The sequence below is a fragment of the Lepisma saccharinum genome, chromosome 6 (genome assembly GCF_977018435.1).
Source record: "Lepisma saccharinum chromosome 6, izLepSacc3.1, whole genome shotgun sequence".
Lineage (NCBI taxonomy): Eukaryota > Metazoa > Arthropoda > Insecta > Zygentoma > Lepismatidae > Lepisma > Lepisma saccharinum.
In genome coordinates, this window is record NC_139234.1 from 66,887,200 (window position 1) to 66,902,656 (window position 15,457).

A 15,457-nucleotide genomic window follows, 5' to 3' on the forward strand; every position below is an offset into this window, starting at 1 on the left:
TATCTCTTTTAAGATAATCGTATGCTCTCTTTAGATCAATAAAGAATAGACCATAGATGAAAAGATTGTATGTGCAAACCTGCTGATAATATGGAACCCCTGAAGTAGACGCTGCTGCACTCTAGTGATGACACTTGTCACTTCTTCATTAGTTTGCCCTGAAGGTCATAGGAACGCTACATTCACCATTTGTGCAATGACGGGTGTTCGAGAAGCGCTTTTGTCTTTCGTCGAATTTCAAACCTTAGGAAGGGTACAAAAAACCTCGTTTGTCTGCAATTTTTGATGGTTTACAAGTGATGTTTAGAACCACACACTTAAACCTGTTTACATATATTTAGTGTCGTTCGTTTGAATGGTAAGATGCAATGTTTGTATTATGGACTCTCATAGTGCTGGTAATATGGAACCGGGTTTAGAAAGTTTTGTTTATATGCTTCTGTGCTGACAGGGATGCATATATGTGCAACGTTTTAAGACAGATTTAAAAAATCAGAATTGACTACGCTTTGGTTCATTATTTTCTATCATCTATTGTATGCGTTAAATATTTATAATAGCCTACATAACTTTGTTCATTAAACATAAAATACTCTTCCAAAATTATCTTTATTTTTTTAATTTTTAAAAATTTCCTATACGCTCTACTTCACAAAATTGAAGGGTTCATATTACAAGCATCTTTTGGATGTGATGACTACTTGTCCTCAATAATTTTTCCATCTGGATTACTTGTAACTGGAATATTGTACATTCAAATTTGGAATAGGTAGCCAATAGAATATTGAAGATCAGCATACCAGGAATTTAAAATTTGAGCTTACAGTTCAGACAAAATAACTCACAAACAAAATGAGGTTCCATATTGCCACCTTTTCCTCTCTTATTTCGAAATTGACTTGCCACTTGTTGATTTAGGTCAGAACTACAAACTTAACTGAACTTTATAACCTCTGTCTTTAATATAAATATTTCAGTGGCGTCTGGCTTTGTGTTCCACCATGGGAAAAATTCCGTGGTAATTCATTCCTCTGAAATCATTTAATTTAGATTTGAATTTGAATTTAAAATTTTGGGTGCGTCAGCACTAAGGCTATTTTGCACCCGTCACATTATACGGGGTCCAGCCTCTTATCGTTACACATAACAACTCTAACGTTGTAGAACTAAAATCATAAAATATTAAAATCTTCTGACTTTCGTTAAAAGCTGAGGCTGTAGAGGAGCACTCAGCACAAATAAGGACAAAACACAGGACAACACAAACAAAATTATACTGGTCATGGGGCCAGTCGCCAGACCCTCGTTAGTCCAGTCCAGGGTGTACTACGTGGAAGTGAGGTTTACTATTGGGTGCACTACGTGGAAGGAGCACCCCTTACACCCCATTTAATTTAGAATATGCTGTTCAGGAAATGACTGCTAAGGTTTAATAAAGTACGTATTTTCTCTTCTCGTGTTGTGTCAACAGAACATTGTTATTTTGAACAATCTGAATAAAGTAGCAAATTTGCCAACAAGTTTCCTCTGCTTTTTAGTTTGTATTTAAATGCTAAAGACGAAAAGCAAATTCGTTTTTGTGTCTCGGTCGTTAGATAACTTATTTATCGTAGAAACATCGTCAAGTGATAAAAATTCACGTCAGCTAAACTCTGTAACCTGTGGTCTATGCAACCCAATTAACTTTACTGCTCGTTGGGTTGCATAGAAGGTCAGGCGCAAGGTGATTCTTCACTTTATAGCATTTTGTTGAATATTCTTTCTTTCTTATTGGTATTTTCTACTCTTACGGCGGGCGCTCTATACTCTACCCCAGCTAACTGTGGAGCAAGGCCGCGCATAGCGTCAGAGAAGCGAGGGAAATCGAGTGGCCAGAGCGATGCGGTACACGCTGCTGGGAAGGCTGGTAACTGCAGTCGCTTACCCCCCACTCCACGCAATTCCGTTTCTCTCATGCGTTCATTGGTGGGGCTGTCTCGCGTCACTACTTACGCAGAGACTTGTTTTCGTTTGCCTGCTCCACAGTTAGCTGAGACAGAGTATAGATGCTGGCAAGGGAAGTAGGGAGCGTGGAATACGCAGCAGACCAACCAGACAACGGTGGTGACGCCGAGATTTACGACGTCTATTACTACGTGCACCTAATTCTACAGGCTGCTGCGTTTCTTATCGCGCTGGATTGGTCGCTTCCCCGCTCCCCACTTCCCTTGCCAGCATATAGAGCGGCCGCCGTAAGACTGGAAAAAAGCTATAGATGTAATTTTTGGGCTTTTTTATCATTCGTTCTCGCCAATTGCAATGAGAAAATCTGTGTAAATTTGTCATTTGTATTATTGTTATTTAGCGTCGCTTTTGTGCCACTTTTTGGTGATCGAGACGATAAGGATGAATAGATGAAATCGATGAAGGGACACTCACAAGAAACTATCATGCCTAGGCCTGTGCTCGAACAGTGGAACTCCTGTGACAAGATCGGAAGTCGACGAGTTAACGCACTCAGTCACCTATCTAGGTGAAGCCTGAAGTTCACAAAAATACCGGAATTTTATTTTTCGGGATTACTAAAAATGTAGTGAATTTTTTGGACATTGAAGTAGAATGCATGAATATAGTAGCCTCGGAGAACGTAGTGGTGGGTGTCAGATATGTGACGTCAAATTATACTCCAGACACTTTCGCCCGGATGCATTGAAGGTTATACCACAGAAAAGGTATATTCTTTATAGACCTAAGAGCATACGATTATCTTAAAAGAGATAAAATATGCCTTAACGGAACAAAGAAAGCGTGTATTGGCAAATGCATGTCGTTAATCTTATTCAGATTCGCATCTATAAATAAAACAGCAAAATATAATAAGTTGCTACTGTTACTGAAAATCCAGTGGCTAACAGTGTCGCACTGTCCCGGCTTCGATTCCTGGTGTGGCAAACATTCAGTGGTTCGGACTCCATTTTAAACTTTGATTCCAGTCGCGATTAGCCTATCTGAGCATAAAATGTACTTGAAACAAAGATTGACTTTTGAAAACAATTTAAAACACGTTCTCTGTTTATTATATAAGTAATATTTTATAATTTTAACAGATGGTTCAATTTAGGGTTTAGCATATTAGAGGCATGAAATGACAAAACTATGCAGGTGAGACAATTACTTGAACACCTTCGCTGATTGGATGAAACAGAACAAACGACCTTTATCTTTGGCTATATTATAAAGGGAACTTTTTGGTAACTCAATAACTTTTCGAAAGTGAAGGTAGAAACGTTTCTATTGCAACCAAGGGCCATTTTGCCACATCTAAGGGTAAGTTGATTGATTTGTTTTATTTTACTTCGCTTTTCTGCCACTTTTGGCTAATTGCGAAGATGAGGATGAATGGTGATATCATGACATTGATGAAAGAACACTCACAAACACAAAGGGACAACACACAACACCGGTCCCACAGAGGATTATACTGGCCGTCAGTCCAGTCGCCAGAGCCTCGTTAGTCTGCAAAAATGCCGTCAATTGTGTACTTCTTGGAAGTGAGGTTGAAAATTTGGTGTCTTCGTAAAGGGTTACCCCCTTACCTTCCCTAAGCGTAAATGTTATCAAGATTGGTTGGTCGATCAGCGTATATGCTGAGTGAAGATGACGACACGCTAGTGGGTTCTTATAGAATTTATATTAGTGATAGGATTGTGTATTGGATTTTGTACCTATCCGTTAGTATTGAAATATTATCTTAATTTATTTGATTTACATAATCGTTCTTAACACTAATTTTAACAGCGTATTACCCTCAAGACATATTACAAATCCTTAACGTGGTTTTGCTCAGAGGCCCTTAGGTAGCTCGCTCCCTTAGCAACATCATTCCTCGGCCTTTTTTACTCCGATGGCTTGTTCAATAATATCGACCAGTCACCGAAAGCTTTAATTTTCTAAGAGAGTTATGCTCTCCAGCGGTGCTACTCAACCGCCGAGCCGCGATCCGTTACCGGGCTGCGAGACGCTCTCCTAAAATTCCTATTTTATTTTGCCAGTAATTTTCATTGGCAACTATTTTGTAGTGGAAATATTCTAAGATAATAAAAATCTACACTACCAAATTATTTAAATAATGTTGGCCTGAAGAAACTAGAAAATCCACTAGTTGACAATAAATTTGAATCTAATTTTTTAAACAAGTCTACACACACATTTGAACTATTACTCTTCAGGATTATGCAATAATAATTATTTATTAACGTTTAGTTTTTGGCCTATCCAATAGGGTAGCAGTGGTGTCGTTTCCTCGTAATCAAGATGTTCCGGGTTCGATACCCGCTGGACACCCGTAGAGGTTTGGATCTTATCAAATCAATTTGGAACAAATCTAAAAAAAATATTTAATTTCAAGGGTACATGTTAATGTTTCATGTTAAGAGTAATTAGGTATTCACAACTAAAATTGTTGGAATCGGGCCATCGACTTCTAAGAAAATACGTAATTTACCAGGCCGCAGTTTCACGAAGACTTTATATGTATGTGTGTGTGTGTAAATTGTTTTCAAACTGAACACTATGAGCTTAAAGTATATATATATATGGTGGCCGCGGTGGCTCAGTCGGTAACGCGTCTGACTACCATGCTCAAGGTGCCGGGTTCGATCCCCGGCCGGTTCAAATCCAGGAACTTTTCTAACGTTGGAAGCGGCCCCGGCGCCCACCCAGCGTCAAATAACATGGGTACCTGGGGGAAACCCTGGGGGGTAAAGGCGGTCAGGGGCGTGATGCTGATCACATCACCCCCACTCACGACCGGATCAAGAAAGTGTGGGGCGTTACCCCCACACCCCCTATACGCCTTCATGGCGTGGTGATAAGCACAGGGGAACACTTTACCTTTTATATATATATATATAAATAATTGTGTGTGGGTGTGTGTAAATTGTTCTCAAACTGAATTTTTTGATCTTGTAGTCCTTTGAGGGTTAAGACTTTTTCAGTGTTTCGCTCAGACGTTTTATTCAAATCCTGTATCTTTCTAATCTAATATTTAATTTGTATTAAGTATGCATGGAAAGTAATTCTTTGTGCTGATTTAGTTTCCACCCCCTCTTCTCTTCCTTCCTTTTCTCTCTCTATACACGCCCGACCCTGTGGCCGAGTGGTTAGCACAGCGCGCTGCGACGCCGAGGGTCCCGGGTTCAAATCCCGGTCGGGCTTGGTTGTTTGTGAATGTCCATTCATCAATTTCATCATTTCATCACTCATCTCCATCTTCGCAAATTAGCCAAGAGGCACAAAACGCTAAGTAAAATAAACTAAATCAATCAATAAATCTCTCTATACACCTATTCACATGCTTCCTTGCCTTAGACGATGCCACAAAAATATATTTCACCTTAAGATACAGAAAAGAGACATACTTGGAAAGAGAGTTGCCAAATTTAGCTGTTCCCCCACATTTGAAATGTTCAAGTTAAGAATGTAAGTGTCGCAAAGTAACTATAAAGTAATATAATAATAGAAGTAATTTCAAAAGTAACTCTGTTGCAGATACTTCTAAAACTAGCTAGTTAAAAATCCTCAGAAGAAGTTACTGTTACTTTTAACTGCGTTACAAATAACATTTTCTTAACTAACTAACTAACTCTCTAGCCTTCTTAAACCCGAAGGTTCATGGCTGCAGCAACACAGGCCGTCCATCTTTCCCTACCTTGAGCAAGATCTATATACTCTTTTCCATCCCTACCAATTTCCCTTAGGTCCATCTCAACGTTGTCCCTCCATCTTCGTCTTGGCCTTCCTACAGGTCTCTTACCATCAGGTTTCCCAACAAGAATCCTGTAAACTCCTCTTTCCTCTCCCATTCGTGCCACATGGCCTGCCCACCTAAGTCTTCTTGATTTAATTATTCTAATAATATCTGGACATGAATACAAATTATGTAGTTCTAAATTATGTAACCTTCTCCATTCACCTGTCTCCTCATCCCTTTTAGGTCCAAAGATTTTCCTAAGGATCTTATTTTCAAATACTCTCAATTTATGTTCCTCTTTCAGTGTAAGGGACCAAGTTTCACATCCATATAATACTACAAGCAAAATTACTGTTTTGTATATTTTAACTTTTAGTTTCTTAGATATTAAACGAGAAGACAAAAGTTTATGAAGAGAGAAGTAAAATGCATTTCCTGAATTAAGCCTACTTTTTATTTCCTCTTTAATATAATTTTCATTTGTTAATATTACTCCTAAGTATTTGAATTTGGAAACTGGTTCAAACGAGTTATTATCAATAATTAGATTTTGATTATTACCTAACACTTGGTTTCGGCCTGTAAGCATATATTTAGTTTTCTCTTTGTTAACTTCCAAACCTATCTCTTTAGCAGTTTTGAAAAATACTTTAGCATTATTCTTAATTGTATTTATATCATCCCCTAATAAGTCTACATCATCTGCATATGCTAACAACTGAGTCACACCGCTTAATTTTAGTCCTTCGTTAGTTTCTTTTACCTTCCCAACAACATATTCTAAGGCAAAATTAAAGAGCAATGGAGATAATGCATCTCCTTGTTTTAATCCATCATGAATTGTAAATTTGTCAGACATATTAATACCCACACGAATTTTACTTTCTGTTTCACTGGTGCATATTTTTATCATACTAACAAGCTTCTTAGGTATTCCAAACTCTACTAATATATTATATAATTTATCTCTTTTGACCGAATCATATGCTTTTTTGAAATCAATGAATAGCTGATGGACATTTTGATTATATTCCCACTTTTTTTCAAGTGTCTGTCTGATGTGAAAAATTTGATCTGTAGTTGGTCTGTTACGTTTAAATCCACATTGATAATCACCTATAATTTCATTAGCATATGGGGTTAGTCTTGTTAAAAGAATGTTAGATAATATTTTATATGTTGTTGAGAGTAGAGAAATTCCACGGTAATTATTGCAATTCATTTTATCACCTTTTTTAAACACAGGAACAATTATGGATTCTTTCCACTGTTGAGGAATCTCTTTTTATTCCATATTAAACAAATTGATTTATGAATTTGACATATTAAAGAATTTCCACCATATTTAATTAACTCAGCTGGTATTAAATCAATGTCAGGTGCTTTGTTATTCTTTAGCCTTTTAATAGCATCTTCAACTTCAGTCAAGTTAGGTTCTGGAACTAAAGGTTCTGCTGTGTGCACTTCATTTACTTCTGATTTATCTCCTACATGAACATTTAAAAGGTCATTAAAGTAGTTCTTCCATCTATTTAGAATATCGCTTGGGTCAGCTAGAAAATCACCATCTTTATATTTTATGAAGTTTACTTTAGGTTGCCACCCCTTTCTAAATTCATTTACACCTTTATATAAAACTCTGATATTTTTGTTTTTGCTGTTTGCTTCAATTTCGTTATTTTTGCTTTTCAAGTAAAAAAATAACATTTTCTTCCAAACACTAATGTGTGTGTGTGTTTTTTTGTTTTGTACGTACTGTATAATATGCACCTGTATCCTGAGGATCGGGTATTATATCTTGTTATAGTATTAAGAAAATTACTAAATATATCTGGTTATTCGAGTTTAGAGTCTTTCACAAGTACAAGTGAAAGTAATACAAGATGGGTATAGAAAATATAAAAAGGCTCTAAAATACATACTAAATTATTTGAATAACGCATTGTGAGCAAGATTCGACAAATTTAGATACACCTTAGAGAAATTAAAATATACATTTATAATTCAAATTTAGTATTTTTAGATAAAGGTGCCTTCTACTGTCGTGAAAGTGACAAGATTCCTGTGTATAAGTTGCTACAATATCTGCAATGGAGTAATATTACTAGTTCAGATCTTTTGGGTTCCCGTAACCTGAAGTTTCAACTCGAATTCATAGATGCGGATTTAAATTCAAATCCAGTTACTGGTGATGCATAAAGCGATCGACTTATAATCTAGCCCAAGAAAGGCCTACCGTTTCAACTTGGAACCCGACTAATGTGAAGTGCTCGCACGTGAAATCGACAACAGACCCCCTACATTACAAGGTTTAAAGTATAATTAACCACTGTGCTGTCGGGAAGACCAAATGGCCAAGTATTTCTATTTGCTTCTGCTTTTAAGTATATCGGATATGTTGTTTTTTCTTTTTTTAAGAAAATTGTGACCATCTGTTTCAAAATATCCACATTTACGGTAGATGTACCTGAAATCTAAACAATATACCAAACTTATCACGCATTTTAAACATTTAAGACCAAACATAAAATGCAGAACATCGCACAGGCTAATTAGTAGACTCTTAGATATTATCTGCGATGAAGAAAAATTCCCAACACATCTTTTGAAAGGCAGTTAAAGTAAATGATAAATGAAGAATCTTTTGTTTTGTTCTTTAATAAGAAACATTGGTGACATCTTTGTTTCCATATTTGTACTACAACAGTACATATGGAAGGTTCTGGTGCGGAGCACATCCAGCTGATAAGTCACTAAAATTAATTGCTAAGAGATCTAATTCTGGCGCTCCTAACATAACCACGTATGCATTATTAGAACTAAGAGGAATTGTTATGTTAGGAGTACCAGGTTTAAAACCCTTAGCAATTAGTTTTAGTGACTGTTAGCGGCTGAATGTTCCTCGCACCAAACCCGCCTAAGGAATACATGCCATTCTTATGAAGTTTCAATTTTTTTGAAAAGTTCGTGAACTTTTACTCATGTGCGCTAACACCTATATATAATCTAATTTTGTACCATAACATAATAATGGATATTAAAATCGGCAATTTTATGGACATAAATTATTACTTTCTAAATAAATTTCATATTTGAATTTCAATAATCTTTTGAATGAGTCCCAGGTTCGATACCACGGTAACTGCGGGAACACACAAAGAAGATCATGATTAGTAACAAATATTAGGGCTTCCCGATGGCGCAGTGGTAGTGTCGTCGCCTTGTAATCAAGGGGTCCCGGATTCGATACCCGGTGGAGACACATAGTGGTTCGGATTCCACTTTAAACTGTAGGTCCAGTCCCGATTAGCCTTACTGTGCATAAAGTGAACTTAAAACACCAAATTATCAAATTAAAGTAACAAATATTCGATATGTTAGTTCCCGTGTAACGTAATGGTTAGTGTTCTCGTCTTTGGTGCGAGAGGCCACGGGTCCAATCCAAAATTTCGGTGTTGACACAGCATCGCGAAAACAAATGAGCGAGCAATTTGTAAGCAACAGTAGCTGACTCTGGTCTCGAAAGTCAGACAATAGCGACCATGGTAAATTATGTTATGACCACGCAGGCTTTGAGCCTCTAAACGCGGTTTGCATCACAGGGTGTTTTATTTTCATATGTCTTACGTTCTTAATTTAAATGTGCACAGTTTTCTTCACTTTTACGTATTTATGGAATTTACAACGGCGAAAATTTATAAAGTTCATGTGAAAAAGCTGGAATGGAAGGGAACATAAAGATATGCCGGACATCACTAATTTAGCGCAAGTCATTTAGAGAGAACGTAGATTCGAACTTCGTTAAGAGGAATTGATTAGTTTGTGAACTAGTTCTTTTAACGTCACCTGTTTGTGGCCATTGTGAAAACCGTGAACAGTTGGACGAAAAAAAAGTGGAGAGGAAGGGGGAAAGATATTGGTGGAATGGAAACGTCCGAGCCCCACTTTAAAGGTATTATCTCAGCATTTGCCTGGAGGGGCTTAAGAAAGGAGAAGATTCAGTCGGCGTGGTCTGGATTTGAATCAGGAATGGTTTCAATAAGGGACAAAAGGGGCCATAATCAGCGTAGGATACAAAAAACTCTTCAGAAAAAGCTAAAGGTAGCTTGGCCATAATGGAAATCAGTAGACCAGACAAAGAATGCGGTAGGCAAGATTGACATATAGGATATTATATGCCCGTCTTGAGAAATATGGACGGGCAGAAATTGTCTGGTGCCCCTGCCTAACTCGCCTCCTCCATTTTTGACTGCTCTACTGATGTACATTATGGCCAATAATATCATCATTTTACTTCTGAAAAAAAAAATGTTTGTATCCCTCTTCTCCACGTTTTTCTAGTGTTTTCTGACAACAGAATTTTATTCCGTCTTAGATTACAACAATAATAATTTCTTTTCAGAAATTCGTAGGGACTTCGCCATTATTAGTTACAAGGGCCACACCTCACTTCGTAAAATGAGTGGTAAACCTAAAATTACATATTTCACCTATTGTCACACCATTGCTAAAACCACGAATGTGCAAATCTTACTTCTGAGATGAAGCATTTTAATATTCAAGGTACCAGAAAAAAACTCGTTTTACACTTGGATAAATGTTGTCATCGCTAGAATATGTACACTCATCGGCAATAAAAATGGGACACCTAGATCTTGAAATAGCTTCTTTCCTGCAAGGTGTTTGGTGTGTTGCCTAATTCTACGGCGATAAGTGGACTTTTAATAACAAATTTTCAATGACAAATTCTGTCACCGCCGTATAGTTAGGCAACACACCTAACGCCTTGCAGGAAAGAGAGTATTTCAGAATCTAGATGTCCCATTTCTATTGCCGGTGACTGTACCTACTTATGGATGTTATGGCATAGGAATATATCAACAAAAAGTAGTGACAAACTGCACTATGTGAAAGAATCAAAATTTGCAGATCCATGGTTTTGGTGCCAGTATATATGGGCCTAATTTCAGTGACCTTAACTTTCAATGAACTGAATAATTGCAATTAAGGCTGCTGCAGGGTAGTCAAAGCAACGGATAAATTCAAATTAAAGCAGTGTTTTTTGAGGTGGCAGAAGAACGTCCCCCTCAAAATGCCTCCCCCACGTTTGGCTACATAACATTACGTAAAATATACGGGAACAAGGACTGTAACATTATAAATATGTATTGTTGCGACAATAATGGAACAATTGTTGTAACTTACCTCATGTCTTCAACTTTTGTCCTTCTTCGTCTTCGCCGGCAGTGGTAGTCGCAGTGCATAACGCATAGAACCACCGACGATAACACAGTGACTATAAACGGCACAACGAAATAATGGACAATATACATAACTTGTTCCTCGTGGTCGTATTTGGTCAACACAATGCTGTTGTTCTCCCGACTATAGTAACAAGGGAAGACCATACCCTCCACACCGTAAAGGTCCGTGAAGTTATCGCAGTGGATCTCGGGCGGGTATCCACACCCTTTGATGTTGACGAGGAGAACCGCGTAGGAAACGTTCCAGGGGTAGTTCATGGCGTCCTCCAGGCTCATGGAGAGGACGTCCTCGGTTGTGGTCGGAGGGTTGGGGGTGGTCGACGGCGTGGCGTAGCCAGCGAAGGGGTGGAAGGAGTAGTTGACGAATACGTGGATGCAACGGTAGACGTCGCTGGTGCAGCCTTCCCTGCAGGAGCTCCACGTGCAGTTGAATATCCCGAGAAGATCGTCTCTTCTGGAGGTGATGCAGGTCACAGGCTCCGGATGGAAGTCCGCGAGTATGGTGGACACGGCTGGGTCCACGTACAGCGGCACCAGAAAGAGCAAAGAGGAACTGGCGCCGACGAGACATAGGGCGAAGAAGGACGTGGTGTAGAACCAGATCCTCTGGCGACAAGTTCTCTTGGGAGGTTTCGGTTTCTTCTGGGTGAGTTCCAGCAACTTTCTCTTCCGGAGCTCCTGCTGCTCAAGCAGCAGCTCAGAGCTGCTGCTCCTCATGACGTAAAGACGGCGGCGCGGAAGGGATTCACCATCCCAGCTTCCCGCCACGGGCAACAAAGACTGAACGCCGCTCGGGCGGTCGGGGCACGTGTCGTGGCTGCGCAGGTTCCGACGCGAGACATCTGGTGTTCATTCATAGAAGTCCATTTACGCTGGAGAGTCTTCTCTCTCTTTCTCCCCCTTCATCGTCAGGGTTGCCAACCGTCGAATATTATCGGAAAATTGTTCTAAACTTTCAGTTGTTACCCTGTTACAGTATTGAAAGAGGACACAGCTGTGATGATATTTCTGTACCGATTTCTCAGAAGACTGCAAGGTTATTGTAAAGGCAAGGTAAAGTTTCCCGTGCATGTAGCACCGTGCCATGAAAGCACATTTAGAGGTTGTGGTGGTAGGTCTCCACACATTCTCGATCTCGGCCATTTTTTAAGCGATGTAAACAGCACCACGGATCGGCCGACTTTACCCCCCAGGGTTGCCTCTAGGTACCCATTGATTTGAGGCTTGGTGAGTCCCAGAGCCGCTTTTGCGTAGAGACAAAGCCAAACAATTCCGACCTTATATCACCCACGCCCAGAATCGAACCCGGGTCACAGACGCCTTACCGACTAGACCACCGCGGCTCAAGGTCATTGTACGCACTATTGTCACTGATGTTTCTTACCTTCTGTGTAAGTTTCAACGATTTGAATTGCTTGGTTTGAATTGTTGTTTTAAGTCCACTTTATGCACGGATAGGCTAATCGGGACTGAACCTACATCAAAGTGGGATCCTAACCACTATGCAATGTGCATGCACCGGATATCGAACCCAGGGTCCCTTGATTACAACGCAATCACGTTACCACTACGCCATCGGGGAGGCTGTAACTTTCAATGACAAAAACGTGTTTAGAAGAATCTCGCCAACGTTAACATTTGTGAATTTTCATCGTTAATTTTATAAAATAAAATATAACGAAGATTCCTTTGATTTAGCTTATTTTACGTCGCTTTTCTGCCACTTTTGGTTAATCACGACGATAGGGATGAATTGGGTGAAGGGAAAGTCACAAACATAAAATGACGACACAACAAAAAAAACAAAAAAAAAACAGAAGATTATACTGACTATGACGCAAGAGCCTCGTTAGCCCGCAAAATGCAGTCCAGGGGTTACTACGTGGAAGGGAGGTTGACATTTGTTAGTATTCACAAAAGTTCACCCCTTCACAATAATACTTAGACAACATCATATCATTTGATGTTCAAATATAGCTGTGTCCCTTTACTTCATGTTGGTGTTGGTATTAGCCAAAAGTGAAAATATGAATACAAATGCAATGCCGTGGTGGTAACGGAAGGGTCCTGGTTTCGATACCCGGTTGAGGCACAAAGTGGCTCGGATTCCACTGTAGGCCTAGATTCGTGCATGAAGTGGACTGAAAACTAGCTTCACCAATCAATCACACTGACGAAAAAACTGATGCAAAATCTCCGCCAAATTTGATATTGAATAAAATCTGTGAACCTACACTCTCATAAATTACTGGAATACGATAATTTGAAAGACCACAGTGTCAAATTATTTCTAAATGTTAGTAACAATTGCTCTACATTAGCAAATGGCACGCAATGTTAATTGGACCTTATCTATTGTCAAGTGCTTCTAACTGTACTTATTCTAACACTACGTTTTTATAGGGCACCTCTTCTCTCGTCTTCAGGTAAATCAATTTATATTTGCGGGTGGTGGGGATCAAACCTGCGACAGTACAGTCATTTCAGTGTAAAATTGAATCACATTTAGTCCCTGTCCTCAAAAATAGAATAAATGAAACAAAAATTTGTACAGAATTTGAGAGGAGCGGTGCAGGTAAGCGCATTAGATTTGTAGTATAATTACAGGCCAGTGGTAGGTTACATCCCCACCACCTGTAACCTGAAGATGAGAGGATAGGTGAAGTTTCAATTCAACTTATCTAGGGTAAAAGGGCCTCCCCGATGGCGCAGTCGCAGCGTCGTCGCCTTGTAATCAAGGAGTCACGGGTTCGATACCCGGCGGAGGCACATAGTGGTTCGGATTCCACTTTAAACTGTAGGTCCAGTCCCAATTAGCCTTACTGTGCATAAAGTGGACTTACAACATCAACTCAATCAATCATCTAGGGAAAAATAATCAAAATTTTGCTTCTGATGCAGAAGGGAGGCAAACATAATTGTGACAGCGTAGGACTAAAATTTGTTTTGCATGTTATTTATTTCATATAGTTTTTTCTGCAATTTTTGTTTAATTGCAAAGACAAGGATAAATTATGTTTTGTTGAAATTGATGAATGGAGAGTCAGAAATACAGAAACGCCCAGGGCAGGAGTGCAACCCTGGATTTCGATTGGCGAGATTATGAGCCGAACACTCAACGTTCTCGGCCACCGTCGGCGAGCGTACGAGACGTGGCCAAAGGCCACGTCGAAAGAATTGTCGAGATACATTATACAGTTCTCACAGATCTACAATACACAGATGAATCAACTCCTGGCTTTGAAAAGGTGGCTCAAACAAGGGTGACATCTACATAATAAGGAGTATCAGCCCAGATACAATTACATATACATTGGTAAACTCAATGCGAAAATATTATCTACATCGTGGTTGTTTTAACTAAATGTTGAGGGGGTATAATGGCATGCAATTCCTTAGAGCTTGCTGTTCTTGTTGTTGTCCATGGAAACGGACGTTGCTAGGGAACTTAAGGAAAGTTTACTTTCACCCCGAAAACTACTGTAAGTGAATTATACTAGACATTTCGTATTTCAAAATACGAGCGTCAGAATTTATTACAGGGGCAAGGTAGGAATTTGAGGGGAATGACGAAAAACAATTATTATCCAATTAAGTTTAAAAATGTGAAAATGACAAAAGACGTAAATATTGCATTTACAATTTAGTGTCGCTATTGAATTTGTTTATGCAAAACATACGGTTATTCCTTACTCACTTTTTTATCAAGAAGTTAGACAATACTGTTTTGAATAATTGTACCTTATTATAGGCCATACACACATAGAGTTACTTTCTAAACTTTTCAAATTAGCGAATTTAAACACTTGTTCCCCTTCATCCAATACAACATGCAGACATTTTACCCCAACTATAATATGATTACGCCCAAAACGTGGCCAGAGGTCACACATGCGAGCGTACAAGACCTGGCCTTTGGCCACGTCGAAAGTACGCGAGTCCAATATATATAAAGCCCCAATCCCATCACTTACTGACTCACTGACATAAAAATTCTCCATGAAGGCCAAAAATGCCAGATTACGACCCCCATGAAATCGTCCCAAAAGACCGAGAAAATTAAGAAATCCCTTCATTGGCCCTTTTTTAAGGGTGAAAATGCCCTTTTTTCACGTCCTTAGCAACCGTTGCCACGGGCATTTTTTGCAGCACACATTGTTTCCTTAAATACTTAATTGTCGAGATAGACCTACATTATATTTATCACAGATCAATAGCACACGGATGAATCAACTCCTGGCTTTGAAAAGGTGGCTCTGGCTCAAACAAGGGTGACATCTACATAATAAGGAGTTTCAGCCCAGATACAATTACATATAAATTGGTAAACTCAATGCGAAAATATTATCTACATCGTGGTTGTTTTAACTAAAAGTTTAGAGGTATAATAACAAACAATTACTTAGAGAGTTTGCCGTGCTTGTTGTTGTCCATGGAAACGGACGTTGCTAGGGAACTTAAA

General features: G+C 39.0%; 1 protein-coding gene across 2 annotated transcripts in view; it reads right to left on the reverse strand.

The window, feature by feature from the left end:
- Teh1 (tipE homolog 1 phospholipid transfer protein) overlaps positions 1 to 11,712 on the reverse strand; it is a 169,803-nt gene extending 158,091 nt beyond the window's left edge. For both annotated transcript variants that reach the window (XM_083124785.1, XM_083124786.1), the window contains exon 1: positions 10,937 to 11,712. In XM_083124785.1, coding sequence (XP_082980911.1) covers positions 10,937 to 11,712 — 776 coding nt within the window. The remainder of the gene's footprint in view (positions 1 to 10,936) is intronic.
- Between the last annotated feature and the right edge of the window lie 3,745 nt (positions 11,713 to 15,457).